This window comes from Lycium barbarum, chromosome 1, assembly GCF_019175385.1.
Source record: "Lycium barbarum isolate Lr01 chromosome 1, ASM1917538v2, whole genome shotgun sequence".
Lineage (NCBI taxonomy): Eukaryota > Viridiplantae > Streptophyta > Magnoliopsida > Solanales > Solanaceae > Lycium > Lycium barbarum.
In genome coordinates, this window is record NC_083337.1 from 146,087,988 (window position 1) to 146,111,308 (window position 23,321).

The 23,321-nt window shown below is 37.2% G+C and overlaps 1 protein-coding gene across 2 annotated transcripts; it reads right to left on the reverse strand.

Annotated features, from left to right (window-relative positions):
- Positions 1–922: 922 nt before the first annotated feature.
- LOC132642061 (F-box/LRR-repeat protein 4) lies at positions 923–13,894 on the reverse strand. Of its 2 annotated transcripts, XM_060359329.1 has the most exons (9): positions 13,452–13,571; positions 9,061–9,275; positions 8,701–8,946; positions 8,154–8,560; positions 7,499–7,684; positions 5,923–6,115; positions 2,621–2,697; positions 1,942–2,092; positions 923–1,593 (listed from the first exon to the last, which is right to left on the reverse strand). In XM_060359329.1, exons 2-9 carry the CDS (start codon positions 9,139–9,141, stop codon positions 1,297–1,299), a joined length of 1,638 nt encoding a protein of 545 aa, XP_060215312.1. In that variant the 5' UTR covers positions 9,142–9,275; positions 13,452–13,571; the 3' UTR covers positions 923–1,296. The 2 variants fall into 2 exon arrangements, with proteins under 2 accessions (XP_060215312.1, XP_060215303.1); XM_060359320.1 differs by lacking the exon at positions 9,061–9,275 and having other exon boundaries at positions 13,452–13,894.
- Positions 13,895–23,321: the final 9,427 nt, after the last annotated feature.

Below are 23,321 nucleotides of genomic sequence, written 5' to 3' on the forward strand. Positions count from 1 at the left end.
GAAGTCCAACATCTTTTCATAGAGTTTTGGGCATGACATGACAGCCCGGTGCACAAAACATCTCACATTAGCAGGGTTCGAGCAAAGGCCGCACCCCAAAGAGTGTGATGTAAACATTAGTGGTTGCTTCCACGGCTCGAACCCGTAGCCTATAGGTCACACGGAGTCAACTTTTTATAGTCTTGAACTCTAATTCAAATCGTACCTTGTCATGAGGTTTGAAATGCAGCAATCAAAACTCCAAGAAAAATTATTATATTTTGAACTACTTAAACTCCAGATCTTTTTATGGAGTTTGAACTTATACGGGAACTTTTCATCGAGTTTTCATTGCAAATTTGGAAACCGCAACAGAATTGTATAGCGCAAGCTTTATTAATTTCCTCAGCTTCACATTCAGCAGATTTATATAAATATAGAAGGAAATAGATATTTGATGGTTATGAGTACCTTGTGCTCACTGCTTGTGTTGATCTTACTATGTACATGCATGGCCTCTCGAAGGTTGCTTCTCGCGATATTCAAACTTTAGAAATCTCTCCCTATTGTTATCATTTTGTAGTGCAAAATTCACTTAGATAAATCCTACTCTTTGTGATGAAAAAGATTATAACTTTGTGTAGGGAAGGTTCTTAAAACATGAAGTTCATCCACAGTAAAGCCACCAACGCAGTTTGTGAAATCTGACTTTCGAACCGAAAGATTTAGTTGATAATGCACAATTCTTTAAACAGAAGCTATAGACAAAATTGTGGAGCTCACTGGTAAAGTTTGAAACTCCAGCATTGTAGAGAGTTTTCGAACTCCAAAATCATGTGCCGGAGAAGTTTTAAACTCCAACATAGTATGCTAAAGTTATTTTGTCCAAATTTTATTTCTGTAATAAAAAGCAATTGAACTTTGAATAATCCTGAAATGTTGGTTAAATAGGTAAAAGAAGCGGCTGTTTGCCAATTTTTATCAATAAAGTCAATCTACTAACACGTTCTAAAACATCGGAGGGATACAAGTTACACCACCTGACACCTTGAGTAGACGAAGTAAAATACAAGAACAAGAAAATAACCTTCTACAATATAGTCAATCTACTAGCACATTCCTGTGAGATTTAGACATATAAACAAATGAAAGAACATAGCAGATAAAGAAAAGTGCAAGACAAGCTCTCACGACACTAGGCCTTTTCCATGCCGAGGCAATTTGCAGCTTAAACTGGCTAACACAACGATAGTCTGCTGTAACCTTGCTGCTTTTGATTGGAGCTGCAAGATATAATTACGAACGCGTTACAGAGATCTACAGATCAACACAGAGATAGGAGATGATGGATCCTGCTCTCCTTTTGGTCCTTGAACTCACTTTCCACTTCTCTACAAGAACTTTCTTTATATTTTTGCAGCTCGTTATCACCGTGGCTACTCCAGAAGCGGTAATACCAGGGCAATAGACCATGTGACAGGTTTCCAACAAGGTACAATTGTTAACAAGATACCTTAAACCTACATTTGTTATTTGACGACAGTGCGACAGCACAATATCCCTCAGCAACGGACATCCTTCACCTAGCTCCATCATGGCCATATCGCCCAAATCCTGTCGAAATACGATGCACTAGTATTCAGTGCTGAATGAAGATTAAAACACAATTCTTGCTCCTTCAAACAGCATGTATACAGAAGCAATATGCGTGTACATGTGTTACATATGGGACTTATTAAGAGGGGTTTCTAATCCACTTATTAACCGGTGATATTCACAATGAAGCAACCATTTTAAGCTATACCTATTGAGTGGTTTGAATATAACTTAAGTTGTTACCTAGTCACTTTAAATCAACATACATAATTGCCTAATAAACTTGGTGTGTTAAGCATACTCATATAGTCTTTGCATCATATGCAATGTTTACCCACTATAAAGAGCAAATATAAGTGGACAAACCTGGAGTACGCTCACATCCAAGTAACTGAGTTCAGGGCATCCTCTTGCTATGGCAATTATTCCAGCATCCCCAATTTGGTGGCAGCCACTGACATTCAAATGATGCAGAGAGCAACCTTCACCAATAGCCACAAGCGCTTCATCCCCTACTCTGGTAATTAAAAAGAGGCTAAGACTCATTAGAGCCAAATTACCGGCAATGCTTTAGAGTATTTAAGTAGCAAGCTTTGATCAAGAAGCAGTTCAAAGTATATGCAATGCAAAATATAAGCTATGAACAATACGCATAAAGGAGAAGCTGCTAAAGCAAGGAACCACCTAGACACAATTTTTTATTGAATCTCGCAGTGTAGAACATTTTCCATCGGACTCCGGCATAAAGAGGTAGATGAAAATTGTGCCTAGACAATCTTCATCTTCAAATGGACAAGCAACCTCTTGCAGCACCAGAGGTGCTAAAAGGAGCACAAAAGTTCCCGTATCCAAAAAGAAACAGAGAAAAGAAACACAAAGATAAATGCTCATCTCAAAGAGCATTCAAGTATAAATTAAAAGGACAATAGAAGAAGTAATGCAAGCAAGGAAGAGGCTGTCTGACAATTTTATAAGCCGAGCCTTGATCATTGAGAAACAAAATAAATATAAGGCGACACTAGTTGAGAAAGAGAAATTCACGTACCTATCACAGAATCGAAGGCTAAGGTCTGTAAGAAATTTACAGTTCTCACCAACAGCTATAATTCCCTTATTTCCAACCTATCAAATCAGATGAAAAGCGCAGTATTATCAAATAAAACAATTGAGTTTTGGGCACACAGTGCGAAGGATACAGAACAAACCAGATTTCACCAACAAAAGAAACTACATCATTTAGGGATAGTAAGCAGATGCTGAAAGCAGAAAACCGCTTTCCAACAATGTTTGCTACTTCCAACCCAAAACTGTTAAATGTACAAGTCAGCGCCTATTTCCAGTTCATACCCCCTCGGTCATCTTCTCTATCTTCCTACTCAGGAATCATGCCTTGCACCTAGTAATTAAAGCACCTTCCACTTTAAATACAGTCTAGTCAGTACTTATCTTGCAACAAGAGTTCTCTTTTTCTTAAGGTAAATAATTTATCAATGAAGGAAAACCACATCTATAGAATCTTTATACCAAAGTAGAGAACCTTCACAAAATTGTAATCTCTCTCAAAAAAAGGGGTAGATAACCGACACAATGATATGGTTTTCTACAAATGTTATCCAACAGTCAACAAGAGCTTTTTGGCCACCTAAGGATTTTAACAGAGAGAAACAGACAACGAGACGAGGAAGAACACATTCCCAAAAAAAATCTAGCCAGTTATGATACTGTGATAGATTAGAAAGAAGGAAAAAGGGGGGAAAATGGGGGATATTATGCCTCCCATGAGTCACTTAAGTCTTTTGAATGCTACGTAATATAGCCTAAAGAGAAGCGCAGATAACAGTGGTGTGTTTAGTTGATCATAAGAGTCTCCCAGTCATAAGGCCAATATGGAGCTGTTGCACGTATGTTATTCCAGATGAAGAAAATGTTATTGCAAATACTATTGAAGGGAGTAAAATAGCAAGGGAAGGATCCTGAGAACTTGAGCTCGCATAGATAAACGAGAATCAACAACAACAAATACCCAGTGTAATCCCACAAGTAGGGTCTGGGGAGGGTAGGTTGTACGCAGACCTTACCCCTACCTCGTGGAGATAGAGAGGTTGTTTCCGATAGACCCTCGGCTTCAAGAAAAGCATTTCAAAGCACTTTGAAAAAGGAAATACAGAATTGAAGAAGACATTGCAAACAAAAAGGAGAGCAGTACATAGCATTCAGAAAAAAGGAACAGTAACAACGGCGAGAATGGCATTTCTAATTTATGGGAGGAAGGTGCTAGGGCATTCTGGTTGATACGACTGTCAATAGGATTTGAACCTCAAATCTTTTCCACAAGCAACTTTACCCTTTTTCCAGAGAAATCATACACCCCCATCCACACAAAAAAAAAAAAAAAAAAAAAAAAAAAAAAAAGGACGAAACATTACTCAGTAAATTATACCAGTTTTGTGAATGACTAGGGTAACTAATCTGAACAAAATAGTACTACCAAATGGCTCTTTGGTTGTTAAAACGCTTTCTCTTTATGAAGAAAACGTACACTCAAGTTGACCCAACCCCACACCCCAACCGAAATATAATATACCTTCTAAAGACAGAACAAAGAAACTAAACAAAAAGAATTTTTCATGATTTCGTGAAAGCACATGTAACACTTTTATTAATGTATGGGAGCACCAAAAGCTTTTTAAATAAACTTAGGTGCTTTGTTAATAGATTTATGCCTCCAGAAAATAGTTTATTAATGAACACCTTAATTTGTATTTGGGAGGAGTGCTGGTGCTCGTCAACAGTGTATTAGATGCATTGCCTACATATGTGGTGTCATTTTTTCCAATTAGGATGAAGATGGGGAAAAGGTTCGATAAATTAAAAGGGACTTTCTATGGCAAGAAACAAAGAAACAAAGGCATTTCATCTAATTAGCTCGAACAATGTAATCAAGGACGAAAAAGGGGGTCATTTGGGCACAAAAAATTTGAGGCTGCAAAATGGAAATTCACTGATGACATGGTTATGGAGGTATTCAGAAGAGGACGAGATAGGAGAGGAAGAGGTGTCGTGGAGAAGCGGATAGAGAGAAGCGTGTAATGATATGCTGTATGGAAGAACACAAGACGTCAATGGAAGAGGTGCCTCAATGCAGCACCTCAATGCAGCTGGTCTTCATGGATATGCTGTATGGAAGAACACAAGACGTCAATGGCAAGAGTTCTCATTAGGAATCAGCTTTATAGTATGGTATAAGAATTTCTTTCTGGCACAATAAACGGATAAGCAATACTCCACTTAAGGGGCAATTTCCCAACTTCTTCCAGATAGTGCAAGACACGGAAGCAAGACAGTCATTACGGCAAATAAGAACGAGGCGAAAGCTAGATGATTGGGAAATTACAAGGCTGGACAATTCTTTTGTTATTGCAGGGATTCAAAGGGAGGGAGGAAGACAAAGATAGAGTCTTTTGGGCACCAGATAGCAAAGGTGTATTTTCTGTTAAATCTTATTACAGGGACTTGAAAGGTAGGAAGTGAACATAACCTGAGATGGCCTTGGAAGCAGATTTCAAAGGTTAAGGTAGATTGACTCACGTGGCAGCATATGAGGCTAGTTAAAAAAGAAGATAAGCTTGTGAAGCAGGTGCTACCTTTCTGAGATAAAGCTGGAAGACAACTGTCACATTTTTCTACATTGCATATTACTCTTAACAACTATGGTAATGTTCCTGCACATCTTTAAGCTGAAGTGGATGATGCCAAGAACTACCAGGGAGCTTCCACTCGGTTGGAAGGAAGAGGCATCACTAAGAAACAGAAAACGGCACGAACTACAATTCCAGCATGCATTTGATGGACAATATGGAAGGAAAGGACTTAAGGTGCTTCAAGAATAGAGCAGAATCTGTTAGCAAAATCAAATACAACTGTTTGGCTTTTACTCTCTTATTGTTGTAAAGTTGGATTCATATCGGATGAGGTTTCTTGTATTCTTTTTTGAGAATGATCCATATTGGATAAGGTTAAACTCTTAGATTTATTCAGTGCCCCTCAGGAATAGGGGTATCTGGTTTATGTACATAGTCAAACACTAGAACTGGAGGAATATTCTCGCTTTGTCTGCTGATGTATTAGAAAAGCTCTGCGGATGTTTCTGGATCCCTAGCGTACATGTACAGCACCATCTCGATGCCGGTAATTTTTGAATCTTTACTGATCAAGAAAATATATATGCCTCCAGCAATATGCAACACTCCACATGTAAATGTATCTTGTAACTTTGACATCACTAGAGAACAAGAGAGAAAGCCATATTGAAGAGGAAGTAATGAGAGAGAGAGATTATTAAAGTACCTCATAACATCGGCGGATGTGGAGCCTTTTGAGGTTGCAGCATCCTCTGGCTATAGAACATATGGCTTCGTCCCCAATACTCGCACAATCTACCAAATGCAGAGCTTGCAAGAACTTGCATCCTCTGCCAATCTCAGACAATGCAAAATTACCAATTCTTTGACAATATAGCAAGGCCAACTCAGAGAGATGCCTACATTGCGAAGCCAAAACCCAAATTAGGACCTTTTGACTCATTAAAAAAAGGAGGAGAAAACTCAAGATAGGAGCAGGATCGAGAGGTACAAACTATCAGGTCAAGCAATGGATAAGATTCATGAATTTCACAAGTACTATTAATAAGATGAGTCGAGCATAATACATAAATAGCAGTAATCAATCTATCAGCAAAACCAATCAACTATGATTCAAGTGTTTGCTAGTCATAATAGATTAGATTTTCTGTCCACATTTCTAAAGAGAAAAAATGATGGAAATTGGAGGTTACCAAACGTTGATAAATGACAGGAGTTCATTGAAGACAATGAAATTACTGTTTAGATAATGAAATTACTGCCAATCGCCTATGAACACAAATAAATTTTACTGCCCACAAAATTACTGCTCCCATCCTCTTCTATTCACATTTTCTTGAAAGAAATAATATCATATTCAAAAGAAACATATATGACGAAATCAGCATCAGTAATAAGATAAAACATAGGAAAACTGATATTACCATTCTGATTCGGCATATTATCATGTACTAAGAGCTAGCTTCACGCTTCTCCCAATCAAATTCCAATTCTAACTCAGCCTATGTCCTATCATAAGCCTCTTTGGAAATGGTGGAACTTATATGCGTTCCGTGATAATTATCTAAGTCAAGAGATTCAGATATCTGGCTGTAAACATGGATGAGTCATAAAAACCATCCCCTGGGAGTTTGGAAAAGTATATCATTTCATTTCGTGAGGTAATACTGACAGAAAATAGAATAACATGATTGTAGCATGAGCTTTGGAATAACAGAGAACTCAATTTGGTCTAGCTTGGGAGTACAGCTTATGTAGAAATACCTTCTTCTTTTATTGAGATTAAGAAAAAATTACTTTTCCAAAGAGTGCATTTAAAAAAATCACCTTCTAAATCTTCTATAAGCACTCCATCTATAATCTGCTATAATTGTTCTATGAAGCAATTTTTCTGTTTAATTTACAAAATTAAACTCAAGCAGGAGCACTACATTTCTATTTGATAGCAAATTTTCTTTTAAATTAGCACCTAAGATCTTAGGTGCAAAAGTAGTTCCATAAGCACCAAATTTGGGCTTCTTCTTTTAGTGCTTATTTTTTCGAAACCTCTAGATATAATTCTAAACATTTACTAAATACTCACATAAATGCTTCTCATGCTAAACACACTCCTCAAATGCACCACTCATACATATGACCTTAGAAATATAAGCAGTTTACAAGAATCTATCATAGAACAAGGAGAAGGGAAAAGAAGTCAACACTAGGTTTTTTTTGCCCTTCAGTAACTAACAGTCGACACTAGGGTTGAAAAGAAATTCAAAATAAAGCAAGAGGCGTACGTGCAAGATCTCGCAATAGTCTCCAGTCCATATGTCCCTATATTGTGGCAGCCATTAACCTCAAGATGCGTGAGCCCAGTGCAACCAACTGCAACTGCTTCCAAGCCTTTGTCACTTAAGAAAGTACAATCATTCAAGGTAAGAGACTTCAACCGTTTGCACCCTTTACCAATAGCACACAGACTCCTGAAGAAATATGCAGAAAGATATAGGTCAGATTGTAGGGGTAAGGTTGCATGCAACCTACCCTCCCCAGAACCTACCTGTGGGATTACACTGGGTATGTAGTTGTTATTGTATATAGGTCAGATTCTGTAAATCAATCATCTCCCTAGCACATGCTTTGTAAAATTTTCACGTGCAACTATTGCCATAAAAGGCAGACACCAACACGCAGTTTGAATCAAGTTCCTATCTATTGTCTATATTCAGAAATTCTTTTTTAGCAAAGATGGAGTTTTAAATTTAAAGATTAGATATTTAGATTGCATAATCCGAACTCTGAAAAAGCTATTGGTTTAAAGGAATATGTTTCTATGCCTAAAATGTAGATGTACATTACAAAAGCTTACATGATTATAGAAGTTATGATCATGCTGCTGGTAGTAAAAATAACTAAATCCAAATAGGGAAGAAACCCAGATAAACAACTAACTTGTCTGTAAATAATTGGAAACTGAAAAGAGCCAACAACTCCAGCGACAAACAGCAAGTGCCAACGCCTTGCAGACCATCATCTGTAACATTGACGCATTGTAGCTTCAGAACCTTCAATTGAGGGCATCCTTGGGCAACAGCAAGTACACCTTTATCATGGATAAACTCTGAGTCTAGCGACAAGGACTCCAAAGATCTACAATGAGATCCCACAGCTTCCAAGGAGGTGTCAGTTACTTTTGCACAGGCAGCCAAACTAATCGATTTCAACGTTTTCCCGGAACCAGCTACCAATTTAATCAAGCCTGCGTCAGCTAGGCCTTCACAGAACCGCAAATTCAACTCTTCAAGTTGCTTAGAGAACTCCCCAACAGCTGCTAGACCTTGATCTCCAACATAACAGCCCTTTAAGAAGAACAGGAAACTAAAGCTTCTAAGACCTTTGGTCCAACATGCACATCATATCATTCAATTCCAAAACAGCTTGAAACAGATCAATAGAATAACCATGGGGAAACCAAAGTTCTAGATGACCAGATATTTACCTGTAAATCCAAAGACTTCAATAATATGCATTTTTCAGCTATAGACCTCAGCCCCACATGCGTCACATTGGAGCACCATATTAAGCTCAGCTTTTCAAGCTTAGTGAAGCCAGCAGCAACAGCAGCCAACCCAGCATCTGACAAACAGTAAGATTCTGTTTCATTGTCTTCCAAGCCATTTGTTTCACCCAGGGAATGGATATTGAGAGATGAAGTCACAGAATGATCAGTGCCACGTCTTCTTCCCTGCAACGGGTATACAAAAGAAACAATAAGTTTAGACTTTCAAGATGAATGTAGCTTCCAGGTACAAGCTCAGAAATTCGCTTGTGAACCTAACAAATAATATAGCACACAAACCTTTAGAAAATGGTGTTTAGCACCAGAAACTTGAAAAAAGCATAACCCAAGCCTGTCAAACAAAAGGCAGAGGATTCGCATGTGAACCTAACAAATAGTGGAGTCACTTATATTACCACCAAATGTGAAACTCCTTTCTTTCTTTTTTTGATAGGTATTACCACTAAATCTAAATTTAATATGGTGATTGTTTCGCCCAGTAAAATCAGATTTCCCTGCAGAATTAATCCAGTAAATGTGTCAAACTCGAATTAAACACATTCATTGCAAGGTGACACAACAATTAATAGACGCAGCTTATCACCAATAATTAAGGTTTTCTTACCTTGTTTTTTGGGGCTTAAAATTATGTTAGTCATAAGCCCTCCGTATCTGAAGATAGATGGCTAGATGGGGATTGTTTTCCAATGAAATCAGATCCACAAGATGATAGAGCCTCAAAGAAGGTGCATCTACTTTTTTTGATAAGGGAAGAAGGTGCATCAATCTTGATTTACCCGAATCTTTAAAACACGCTAATACAAGTTGGGGCAGGGAGTTAAATTAATTTCAGAAAGAAGTTTGGATGGAGGACTTCCTTGAAAGATCTATACACTGAGTTATATCCTTCGTAGTGAATAAGGAAGCATATGACTGATTACTTGACTCTCAGGGACTTTGCAGTTATTTGGTTATCATACTTAGAAGACCACATAAAGATTGGAAGCTTCTAACACTTCCTAAATCAGGAGTTATCCCTTCACAATTTTATTTCTAACTTCTACTGTTATACGCTTCTTAAATCAGGAGTTATCCCTTCACAACTTTAATTCTAAAGCTTCTCATAATGACTTGGCAGTGCAGAAAGGGTCTAATTACTGTATCTTTTCTGTTGGGCTCTTCTATAACTTTTCTTAACAAAGCTGATAAAACTCCTCATACTTCTAGAAATCTGTATGAAAGGATGAAGTCGCATAACAGCAACAACAACTACTATTATGCTTCAATCTCAAGCTAGTTGAGTTAGATTATATGAATCCGCAATGGCCATCTCATTCCTTTTGAACCCATTCATTCCAGTATTCAATAACTTGGGGCAAAATCTTTGTTTCAACTGCTGGATTTGGAGTAAATTTAATACAGACCATCTCCAGAAGGGCATAGAAGGTTGGCTAACAAATATACGTGCTAAGAAGTATTTCTATCACATTTTACTTCGTTTTGTTTCTCTCATTTTGGCAATGAACAAGTCATGCTTTGTTCAGTTCAAGCATGCATCAAGCCAAGCGGCTAGGATGCACAGCAGGGAAAACAGATATAAGCAGTAGACTCTATGGTCCCGAAATGCGCTTATTAGCTAAATGGCAATTGGAACAACAATATCCCCAGTCACTTCTCGCTAGCTCATGCAGCCTCATTCAATGAGAGAAACTGTAGATGTATTGAGGACTTATCCTATTTTTCTGTATATGCTTCTTCTTTTGAGCATCAATATGTATCTCGACTCTATACCTTCTTGGTGCCCATCTCGATAGTATTCTCTCTCACCGATCAAAAGAAAATGTTCAGCTCACATAAGACAAAGGTTAAAAGACTTCCGAAAGCAAAGGTCGTTAAAGTTCTTTCAGAAACGTGATAACAAGTTTATTCACATTTTATATCCACCCAAACGCAATAGAATGAGTCATAATTCCATTTCAAAACACAAAAAAAAAAAAAAAAAATGAGGATAAGTCATACTTCAGGTAAAAGATAAGTTCCATAGATAAGCGAGAAAAGGACATAAATGGTCCCTTAACTATGGGAGTAGGTTCAAAAAAGTCCCTTAACTATGCACTTAATAGTTTTGGTCCTTTAAGTTTGCCACAAGTTAACAAAAATGGTCCCTTAACTATGAGGGTTGGTTAAAAATAGTCCCTTAAGTATGCACTTAACAGTTTTGATCCTTGTAGTTCGTCAAAAGTTAACACTTTTAGTCTCCGACAAAATATTTATCGAACTCTGTTTGTTAGAAAAAAAAAATTAGCGAGAACTCACATTTAGAGGTACACATTACTAAAGAAAAGACCAGATACCTCGGGATAAAACCGACAGACGTTAGTCCATTATCGGGAAAAACTAAGGAAAAAATCAACAGACTTGATAATGTCAGAAAATAGTGTCTCGGAACACAAAGACCGACGGACTCTGTCGATTAAAACCGAGGGAGTCCATCGGCTAAGTCAAATACAACAGACTTTAGAAATAGCAGAAACTACAAAAGTTGTCACTACTAAAAACAAGCGAAAAAACGATGGACGGAAACCGATGGATAAAATCGAGGGACACTATTTTTTTATTTTTTTATTGTTTTTTACGAAAACCAACGGACGTCCATCAATTATTTTTAAGGGAAGATGCGTGGAAACTTTTTTTTTAAAAAGAAAAGAATCACATAATGGAAGTATTTATTTTATACCGGGTTTTCAATAAAAATGAGTCTAGCGTATTTTACTTAGCCGATGGACTCCCTCGGTTTTAATCGACAGAGTCCGTCGGTCTTTGTGTTCCAAGACACTATTTTCTGACATTATCAAGTCTGTTAGTTTTTTCCTTGGTTTTTCCCTATAACGGACTAACGTCCATCGGTTTTGTCCCGAGGTATTTGGTCTTTTCTTTAGTAATGTGTACCTCTAATTGTGAGTTCTCACTAATTTTTTTTTTTTTTTTGGTATAGTTTTCGTCAAATCTAACAAACATAGTTTGATGAATATTTTGTCGAAGACTAAAAGTGTTAACTTTTGGCGAACTTAAAGGACCAAAACTGTTAAGTGCATACTTAAGGGGCTATTTTTAACCAACCCTCATAGTTAAGGGACCATTTTTGTTAACTTGTGGCAAACTTAAAGGACTAAAACCGTTAAGTGCATAGTTAAAGGACTATTTTGAACCTACTCTCATAGTTAAGGGACCATTTATGTCCTTTTCTCTAGGTAAGCAGTTATTTCTTAGAGACAAGCAGTCAGAAGCTAAACAAAAATAGTGACAATTTAGAATCAAGCACCAAAAGTCTCGTATCGAGCACCATAATTTAACTACGATAATGTCATTCAGATTTTATTTCAGGTGAAAAAATGAGGGTTAACTTGAGACATCAGGATCAGTCTAAATCATCAATTCTCAACTCGCATGTAAGCTTTGAAGTCCTGAGCTAGATTTTAGAGTTTTTACCCTCAATTACAAAATACATAATCTTTCACCAGTTATGTCTCGAAAGATATACACAATAGCAACAGAAACTAATAACGCTGTTAGGCAAAAAAAAAAAACGCAATCGCAATCTTTCCAAATCATTAAGAGCAAAAGTAGAATTCTAAGCAAAATGTTCCCAATTGGAATGCAATACATATCTCCAATCTTTAATTTGACCGACACCATCATCTAACTATGATAATGTCAATCTGATTTTATTTCAGGTGAAAAATGAGGGTTAACATGAGACATCAGGATCATCAATTCCCAACTGACATGTAAACAGTAGTTACTTTACTAGATTTTTTTTTTCTTTTCTATAGTGGAGATAGCCGCACGTAATGACAGATAATGGCCATATTATTAAAAGCTTGTGGTAAGAATGAGTCCTGAGTAGATTTTAGAGTTTCTATCCACAATTGTCAAATACATAATCTTTCACCAGTTATATCTCGAAAGATATAGGAGTACACAATAGCAACAGTAACGAAGAAGCTGTTGAGCAAAAAAAAAAAAAAAAAAACAATCTATCCAAATCATTAAGATCACAAATAGAGTTCTAAGCAAAATGTTCCCTATTGGAATGCAATACACATCCCAATCTTCAATTCCAGAGCTAGCTAGATACTCAGAAATATTAATTCGAGATGCTGCAACAAAAAGCAAATCGACAAATATATCAAATAGTAAATTCAAAAGCTTGCTAGTTGAATAACACTGTTAGGCACAAAAACAAAAACAATCTTTCCAAAATCATTAAAATCACAAGTAGAGTCCTAAGCAAAATGTTCCCAATAGGAACGCAATACACATCCCAATCTTCAATTTGAGAGCTCAATATTACTTCTATATGTTGCATTAAAAGATAAATCGACAAATATATCAAATAGTGACATACTGAATTCAAAGGCTTACAGAAACGAATAACGCAGTTAGGCAAAATATATATATATATATATATATATATATATATATATATATATATATATATATATATATATTTCCAAATCATTAAGATCACAAGTAGAATTCTAAGCAAAATGTCCCCAATAGCAATGCAATATATATCCAAGAGAGGTAAACACTCAGAAACATTAATTCGAGATATGTCGCAAACTAATCAGCGAATCAATAAACATATCAAACAGTAGGACCTAATGAATTAAAAGGCAAGTACTTACAGGTTCAACAGGGAGAGGAATAGATAATCTCTCATCAACAAACACATTACGAACATTGACGAATCGGCGAGCGAGTAGCTGAACAAGCGCGTCAGGACAACCAGAAGCACCAATACGTAAAGTGACACGACTAAGTCGCTCGAGACGCAGCCAACGGTTGCAAACGAGCGCACACGCGTCTCGACTTGACTTTGAATCCAATCGCTTGAAAATCTCGATAATTAACTCATCTGGTAGGATTAAATTGATCCAATCACGTCCTCTCATTGAATTGTCTTGTTCTGAATCTATATTATGAGGCAATTATAAATAGACAATATTAATATGAGGTTTAGTTTCAGATCATAAGAAAGAGAGAAAATGAGATGAGAGATTCAGGTAGTCGGGTCGGTGAAAATGAGCGATCGGCGAATGTTAATTTTACCATTTTAGCCTTGGTAAGTTTACTCCGTTTCTTGGATAGTTATTGCAATATATGCGGGCGTCTTTTGTAATTTCACTATATGGATATACTTACTACTGTATAATATAGAGAAAAGGACAAAAATGGTCCCTTAACTATGATAGTAGGTTCAAAATAGTCCCTTAACTATGCACTTAACGATTTTAGTCCTTTAAGTTTGTTACAAGTTAACAAAAATGGTCCCTTAACTATGAGAGTAGGTTCAAAATAGTCCCTTAACTATGCACTTAACGGTTTTGGTCCTTTAAGTTTGCCATAAGTTGACAAAATGGTCCCTTAACTATAACGGTTGGTTAAAAATAGTCCCTTAAGTATGCACTTAACGGTTTGATAATGTCAGAAAATTGTGTCTCGAAACACAAAGACCGACGGACTCTATCGATTAAAACTGAGGGAATCCATCGACTAAATAAAATACACTAGACTTTAGAAATAAATTAGAAATAGCAGAAACTAAAAAAGTTGTCACTACCAAAAACAAGCGAAAAAAACGAAGGACAGAAACCGATGGATAAAATCGAGGGACACTATTTTTTATTTTATTTTTTAATTTTTATTATTTTTTACGAAAACCAACGGAAGTCCATCGGTTATTTTTGAGGAAAAATGCGCGGAAACTATTTTAAAAAAAAAAAAGAATCACTACACTGGAAGTATTTAGTTTTCTGTAGTTTTCAGTAAAAACGAATCTAGTGTATTTTACTTAGCGAATGGACTCCCTCGATTTTAATCGACAGAATCCGTCGATCTTTGTGCTCCGAAACACTATTTTTTGAATTATCAAGTCTGTAGGTTTTTCCTCAGTTTTTTCCTATAACCGACTAACATCCGTCGGTTTTGTCCCGAGTTATTTGACCGATCTAGAGTTCTCACTAATTTTTCCCTTTTTTTCATAGTTCTCGTCAAATCTAACAAATAGAGTTCGATGAATATTTTGTCGAGACTAAAACTGTCAACTTATGGCAAACTTAAAGGACCAAAACCGTTAAGTGCATAGTTAAGGGACTATTTTGAACCTACTCTCATAGTTAAGGGGCCGTTTTTGTTAACTTGTAACAAACTTAAAGGACTAAAACCGTTAAGTGCATAATTAAGGGACTATTTTGAACCTACTATCATAGATAAGGGACCATTTTTATCCTTTTCTCGTATAATATACGTTAAGATGAGATCCCAAATCAACCTTAAAATAACCGAATTGTATTACAGTAGTTAAGGACTCCCTCGTATCCAAAATAATAGAAGTTTTAGATTTGGACATATGGATTAAGAAATTCACTTATTCCTAAAAATTAAGATGTATATTGACTAAAATATTCTTAATTAAAAGGGGTTTTGAAATCATAACAAGTATTAAATTTGGTTACTGAATTAAGAATGTGTCAAGGGTAAATTTTAAAAAAATGTAATACCTTCTTGATAAACTAAAAAACTTAATTATTTTGGACCGGATTTTAGATGTTAAATCCTCAATTATTTTGGACCGGGGGAATACTTTCTAATACTATACTATACGAGATAATTAGCTGATCTGGCGGTATTTGATTGATCCAATCATGCCCTTTCAGGAAATGAGAGATTCATATAGTTGGGTCGGTTGAGTTTGCTGTCGGCTGTTGACAAGGAGCAATCGGCGAAGGTAAATTTACCCTTTTAGCCTTGGGTAATTGGTTTCTTTCTTGGATAATTATTGCAACATATATGGGTGTCTTTGTAATTTCGGTACATGTAGTATCCGTATAAGATGAGATAGCAGTGTAGACAATAAAATTCGCGTTGAGAAAATAATAATCGAGACAGGAAAATATCGCAACAATCTTTGTATTTGATTTCAGAATATGAGTGTTACAATCTCTATGATTCCTCTTATTCGTCTTTTCAACAATAATTTCAAGGGCTTTTGAGCTTATTCTTGAACTTGATGGATTTGATCTTGACTTGTACTTGAATTCAAGGGCTTTTGAGCTTGATCTTGAATCTGGTGGTCTTGATCTTGAACTTGTACTTGGATTCAAGGGCTTGAAGCTTGACCTTGAATCTTCGTCTGGATCTCTAGAACTTCTAGAGAAATACTTGAATGCTTGAATGCTTTTAGCTTATAGAGAAATCCGCAGTGTTTGATCCACGAGCTCTCTCTTGCTTCTTGTTAGAATTGCTGTCCCTTTTCTGAATTATGAGACCCCTATTTATAGTTGTAGGATGGAGGAGTTGTGATAAGGACAAATTTCTTTCGACCAATCAGATTTAAGCTGAGCTGTCGATATTTGATTGGCAGGAACATGTCACTTGTACACGTGACACATCTTCATTGGCCTTTGATTTGACTAGGCATGCTGCATCATTTTGACACATGGCATGATCCTATTGGCTCTTTCGTTTGACTTGGCGTGCCACGTCATTTGACATGTGGCACCAATTTAGGCCTCTTGGGCAAGATGATATCTTGGGCTTGACAAAGTGGGCTTATCATTTTTAGCCTAATTAAATGGGCTAGCCCAATGCATTTGAACTCCTCTAATTAAATCCATATTTATTGGACCTAAATAATTAACTCAATTATATTAGCCCATAATTTAATTATTTGGACTAATATATTTTGAATATAATCCGAATTTCTTGTGGATTTAAATTTGATAAAATATCATTGTCCACAAATGCCCCCTACTTCAAGACGTGTCGGAGTATACATACTTTAAAGACCAGTCTTGAAAGTACTAATCAATGCCATCAATATTTTTTTTTTACAGATGCCTCAACAAGCATGCTCATCATCTCATATTGGTCCAACTAAGTAGACATGGTAATTAAATATTAATTCTTCAATCACTTGCTCAATTGACATATCACAAGTATATAATTCGACTGCTCACTTTCATTAAATCCCGTTAGGAGTCGAGTAGCTTTATTTGATGTCTACTTGGATAAGGAAGAGGCCAGCTACCTAATTAATGTTGTAAACAGCTTATAGTTGCCGCCTAGCACCTGATCCCACGTCGGTAAAATAAATTGCCACTTGTTTTCTTTTTCTTATTGTTGCCATGCAAAATAATACTCAAGCAATAAATATTGCTTTTACTCCTATTTTCAAAAGTGGAAGATTACTTTACGGACAAATTGGAAATTCTTTCCGAATCAAACTGTTGAAAATTGAAGATGAAGACACTGTATTTAGGAATTTTCACTGTGTAATTTTATTCATCAGTCTCTATATCTATTTATATACAATGTTTGATTCTTTCACGTGATGGTCACATGACCACATTTGAATCTGTTGTATTTTTAATCTAATGGTTGAGAATTCATCTATCAAGTGTGTGTGTGTTGTATGGCTGAGATGAATCCAACTGGCTAAGCATTTTTGTCTCTTATTTCAGTCAAAGAGTTGAGTCTCTTGAAAGCAACACCAACACACTCATTTGCCTTCTTTACTTTTCTCTCTCTTTTCCTTTGTGTTTTCCACCCGTTTCTTCATTTCTTAAAAGCAACATCAACACACTCATTTGTCTCCTTTAATTTTCTCAAAGCATCTTTACTTTTCTCTCTCTTTTCCTTTCTGTTTTCCACCCGTCTTCTTCATTGCTCTTTCTCTTTTCCTTTGTGTTGTTCATGGGGGTTCTGTACTCCAACATCCCCCCTCAAGTTGGAGAGGATAGTCATGACCCCCAACTTGTCCAAAATCGCTCTGTGAGAAACCCCAGAAAGAGCCTTAGTAAATAGATCTGCAAGTTGATCTTTAGAGGGAACAAAGGAAAGTGTAATCAGACCGGATTGGAACTGTTGGCGCACAAAATGACAGTCTAATTCGACATGTTTGGTGCGTTCGTGAAAGACCGGATTACGGGCTATATGGATGGCAGCTTGGCTATCGGAGTGGAGCGGAATTGGGAGTGAGATCGGAGCAGAAAGATCTTCAAGAAGACGAATTAACCATGTAAGCTCAGCAGTAACACGACGCATGGACCGATATTCTGCCTCTGCGGAAGACAAAGAGATCGAGATTTGTTTCTTCGATTTCCACGAGATCGGAGCACCTCCAAGGGTAATGAAAAACCCACTAACTGATTTGCGAGAATCTTTACACGATGCCCAGTCCGCATCGCAAAAAGCCAGTAAAGAAAAGGATGGATTGGAAGATAGTAAAATTCCTTGACCCGGATCTGAGCTCAGGTACTGTAAAACTCGTAAAGCAGCGGAGAAATGTGACAAACAAGGTCGCTGCATGTATTGGCTCAGAGCAAGAACGGCAAAGGACAGATCTGGGCGAGTATTGGTCAAATAATTCAACTTTCCGACCAAGTGACGATAAAGCGTGGGGTTATCCATGCGAGGATTGTCATCTGCTCGAAGCTTGGAAGAAGGATCCAAAGGAGAGCCAACCTTAGGCAAATGAGAGACATCGAGTTCGAGAAGTAGATTTGAGGTAAACTTTCTTTGATTCACAATAAAACCATGCTCTTCTCGTAAGATTTCCATGCCAAGAAAGTAGTGAATTTCTCTCAAGTTTTTAACTTTGAACTCTGTATTGAGAAAATATTTGATATTCTCGAGTTCACTCAAATCATCCCCTGTTAGGAGAATATCGTCGACATAGACTGCTAGGATGGAAATTAGTGGTCCATTTTGCTTAAAAAACAGAGAATAGTTGTTTAAGGAAGAGGAATAACCTTTGAAACTTAATGCTCCTGCAAGTCGAGCATACCACTGCCGTGAAGCTTGCTTTAAACCGTATAGAGATTTTTTCAGAAGACAAACATGATTAGGACTAGGAGGTATCATTCCTGCTGGAAATTTCATAAAAACCTCTTCTTGGAGGTCACCATGCAAAAACGCATTGTTGACATCTAGTTGTGAAACAAACCACTTTTTCTTAGCTGCAATGGTAAGTAAGCAGCGGATAGTAGTCATTTTCACAACAGGTGAAAATGTTTCTCCATAGTCTATACCCTCTCTTTGGACATCCCCCCTCACCACAAGCCTTGCCTTAAGTCTTTCAATACTGCCATCTGAGAGGTGTTTTACCTTGTAAACCCATTTGCAAGGTAAAACTCTTTTTCCCTTAGGTAGCAGCACAACTTCCCAGGTTTGATTGTTTTCCAAGGCCTTAATTTCTGAGTTCATGGCCTCTCTCCATCCTGGATGTTGAGAAGCCTGGCTGTAGCAACTAGGTTCAGTAATGTTAGAAATAGAATGGAGTAGTTGCTTATTGTTGATAGATAAGGAAGAGAAAGCATAACTCCTAGGCTTATGAGAGTGATCAAAGCAAGTTTTCCCTAGATCAGTGAAGATTACACTATTGCAAATGTAGTCTTTTAGATAAACAGGTTCATGAGAGATCCTGCTAGACCTTCTTGGTGGATTTGTGATAGGGACAGAGGTAGAAGGAGAAATTGGTGGGGTAGGAGAACCTGAGTAGGTAGGCTCAAGTTGTGGTGATAGAGGCTGATCTGTAGAATTCATTTGGTGAGGAGAACTTAGTGGCAGATGATCAGAAGTAGTGTGTGGAGGTTCTAAGGGTGTAACTAGGTGAAAAAGATCATTTACAGGTGGAGTTGATTGAGTTTGAAATGGAAAATCAGAATGATGATCTAAGGAAGAAGGGGAATTGAGGAAAATAGGTGTGTGTGTGAGTTATCAGATGAGTTGAAAGGAAAGTGTGATTCATGAAATCTCACATCTCTGGATACAAATAATTTCTTTGTATCAAGAGACAGCAGCTTATATCCTTTCTGTTGTAAAGGATATCCTAGTAAAACACAAGCAGTAGCTCTTTCATCAAACTTGGTCCTTCCCTGTCCCAGGGTAGAAGCATAACACAAACACCCAAAATTCCTTAAATGACCATAAGTAGGCTTTTGTCTAAACAATATGTCATAGGGTGTCTGTCCTTTGAGCACACTAGATGGCAATCGATTAATGATGTGTGTAGCAGTTACAATAGACTCCCCCCAGTAGGACATAGGCAATTTGGATTGGAGCATCAATCCTCTAACAATCTCTAAGAGGTGTCTATGCTTCCTCTCAACAATTCCATTTTGTTGAGGGGTAGCTACACAAGACAGTTGATGCAGAATCTCCTGTGAGGCTAGAAATGCTGATTCTTGTGTGCCTTTCCCCAACTCCAAAACATTATCAGACCTGATCATTTTAACTCTCACATTGAACTGTCTCTCTACCATAGATAGAAAGCTCTTTAATACAGGGAAAGCATTACTCTTAGTGCTTAGTAAGAATGTCCATGTTCCTCTACTGAAATCATCTACTATGGTGAGAAAGAACCTGAATCCATTGTAAGTATTACACTTGTAGGGTCCCCAAGTGTCTATATGGATGAGATCAAAAATGTGTTTGGACTTTATGCTACTCGTAGGAAAAGGTTGTCTAGTTTGTTTAGCTCTAGGACATACATCACAAATAAAATTAGAATTGAAATAACAAGGAAGAAAACTTAAATGTTTCATTGCTGAAAATGGGAGATGTCCCAACCTTACATGCCAAAGCTTTACATTAGGAACAGCATTAACATGCACTGGATTAGAAACTGAAACTGATTGTGAAATGGAATTTCTTCCTTTTGGAATTGAAAATACATCATTGGAATTGAAATTACTTCTAGACTTGACACTATTAGGCTCCAATAGATAGAGTCCCTCTCTAACTTCACCAAAAGCTTGAGGACTCTTCATTGAAAGGTCCTGCAACAAACATCCAGTGGTTGTGAATAGGACATCATATTGAAACTGGACACAGAATTTGTGGATTGACAACAGATTATACTTAAAATCTGGCACAAGAAGCACATCAGTTATGACATGACCTGGTAAAATAGAAATACTGCCTATATGAGTTACACTTACCTTGAAAGAATTAGGTAAATTGATATTCAAAGGCACAGGGAGAGGAATTAGAAATAGAAAAGAATTGGGATCAAAACACATGTGTTCTGAAGCTCCTGAATCAATGATCCAAGTATTTTGTTTAAGACTAGTAAACGCAGAACTTGAGTATTTAAGAATGGTACCAGCCACTGCATTTACATTGATTCCTGTTTTTCCTGCTTGTGTCAATTTACTTTGCTTGTACATTTGCATCATTTTTGCAATTTGTTCCTTGCTAAACTGCTCCTCAAAATTCCCATCATTGACTCCAAAATCTTGTCCTCCCATGCTTTCCTCTGCCTCATGAGTTAAACTTGCATTTGCTTTAAGCTGGGGCTGATAGTTTCTGGAATTAGTGAACTCAAAATCTGTAGGGAATCCATGCAGTCTGTAGCAATCATCATGCACATGTCCTGTTTTTCCACAATAGGTGCAAGATACATTTGGATCATATTTCTTCTTACCCCTAAATTTGTTCTGTGGCTTGGCAGTCCTCTGGTTTGAATTATTATATTTCTGATATGTGCTCGGTCCTCTCATTGCTTGGTTTTTAAATTTCTGTGCATTTCTTCCCTGTCCATTAGCCATGAATGCTGCAAACTCAGCAAATAAAGTGTTGTTTGGTTGTTTTGCCTGACCAATTGCCATAAATGATCCAAAATCAGAGGGGAAGTGTGCATTTGCATATACTTCCCTCTGGTTCTCATCCTGCAAAAGCAAGGAATATGCAACATCTATTCCAGGCAAGGGATTCATCATAAGTATGTTACCCCTTGCCTGAGCATATGCATCATTTAATCCCATTAGGAATTGAATCAACCTCTGATCTTCCAGGGATTTTGTTAATTTTGCTTTCCCATCACAAGTGCATTCACATGAACAGCAAACAATCACATTTATCCCATCTAATTCATCCCATAACCTCTTAAGTTTGGTGAAGTACCCAGCAATGTCACTATTACCTTGTACTGGTCCTGTCAACCCCTTTTGTAGATGGTAGAGTTTGGCACCATTTGACTTGCCAAATCTCTGTTCTAGACTGTCCCAAAGTTCTTTTGCAGTCTTGGAGTTCATCACACTGTTTGCAATATCCTTAGATAATGCATTTGATATCCAGCATATAATCATATCATTGACACAAATCCATTGTTCAAAATCTGCAGACTTCAGATCTGGGGCTTTACAAGCTCCATTGATAAAACCAAGTTTCCTCTTGGCTGATAGAGATAGGAGGATGGATCTCCTCCAACCTGGGTATCCTCTTCCATAAAAAATAGTGTTGACTAGAGTCATACTAGGTGAATCTAAATTGTTTAGGTGATAAGGATGTCCATTGTCATATGTGATTCCTTTCTCACCACTGCCTGATTCTGTTACATTTGTTTCAGGCATTTTGGCTTACTAAAATTTGAAGATGATTTTGAGATTTTGACACAAATCTGTATCAAGCTTAGAGTTGCTCTGATACCATGTTGAAAATTGAAGATGAAGACACTGTATTTAGGAATTTTCACTGTGTAATTTTATTCATCAGTCTCTACATCTATTTATATACAATGTTTGATTCTTTCACGTGATGGTCACATGACCACATTTGAATCTGTTGTATTTTTAATCTAATGGTTGAGAATTAATCTATCAAGTGTGTGTGTGTTGTATGGCTGAGATGAATCCAACTGGCTAAGCAATTTTGTCTAGTATTTCAGTCAAAGAGTTGAGTCTCTTGAAAGCAACACCAACACACTCATTTGTCTTCTTTACTTTTCTCTCTCTTTTCCTTTGTGTTTTCGACCCGTTTCTTCATTTCTTAAAAGCAACACCAACACACTCATTTGCTCCTTTACTTTTCTCAAAGAATCTTTACTTTTCTCTCTCTTTTCCTTTCTGTTTTCCACCCGTCTTCTTCATTGCTCTTTCTCTTTTCCTTTGTGTTGTTCATGGGGGTTCTGTACTCCAACACAAACAAGGATTCACATAGTGCCGCCGCTGCAAATCATACATGTCCTTGGTCCGAAAGTTTCTCCAACAATATAAGGGGCCTATTAGGATTCAACTTCCATATTTTATTCGGATTTGGACAGTTTTTTTTTAACCCTATAAATAGTTGCGTCCTTCTCATTCGTAGAGCACCAATTTGTTTGCTCTCTTTAACAGAAGCTTGAGTCCAATTCGCAAGCATTAGAGTGCCAGGTAATTTTTTTTTCTTCTGGTTCGCGCTTCGTTTTGTTATCTTTTTCCTTCCTTTTTTTTTGTCCAAACGACAATGATGAGTTCTTGTTCAAGAGAATGACCCATGCATGAAGAAGGTAATATTGAGGCGCAAAGGGATGGATTCTCGTCCCCGCCTTAAGAACGGTAAGGTAATCTTACGGCGCAAAGGGATGGTTACTCGTCCCCGCCCTAAGAACGGTAAGGTAATCTTACGACGCAAAGGAATGGACACTCGTCCCCGCCCTAAGAACGGTAAGGTAATCTTACGGCGCAAAGGGATAGACACTCGTCCCCGCCCTAAGAACGGTAAGGTAATCTTAC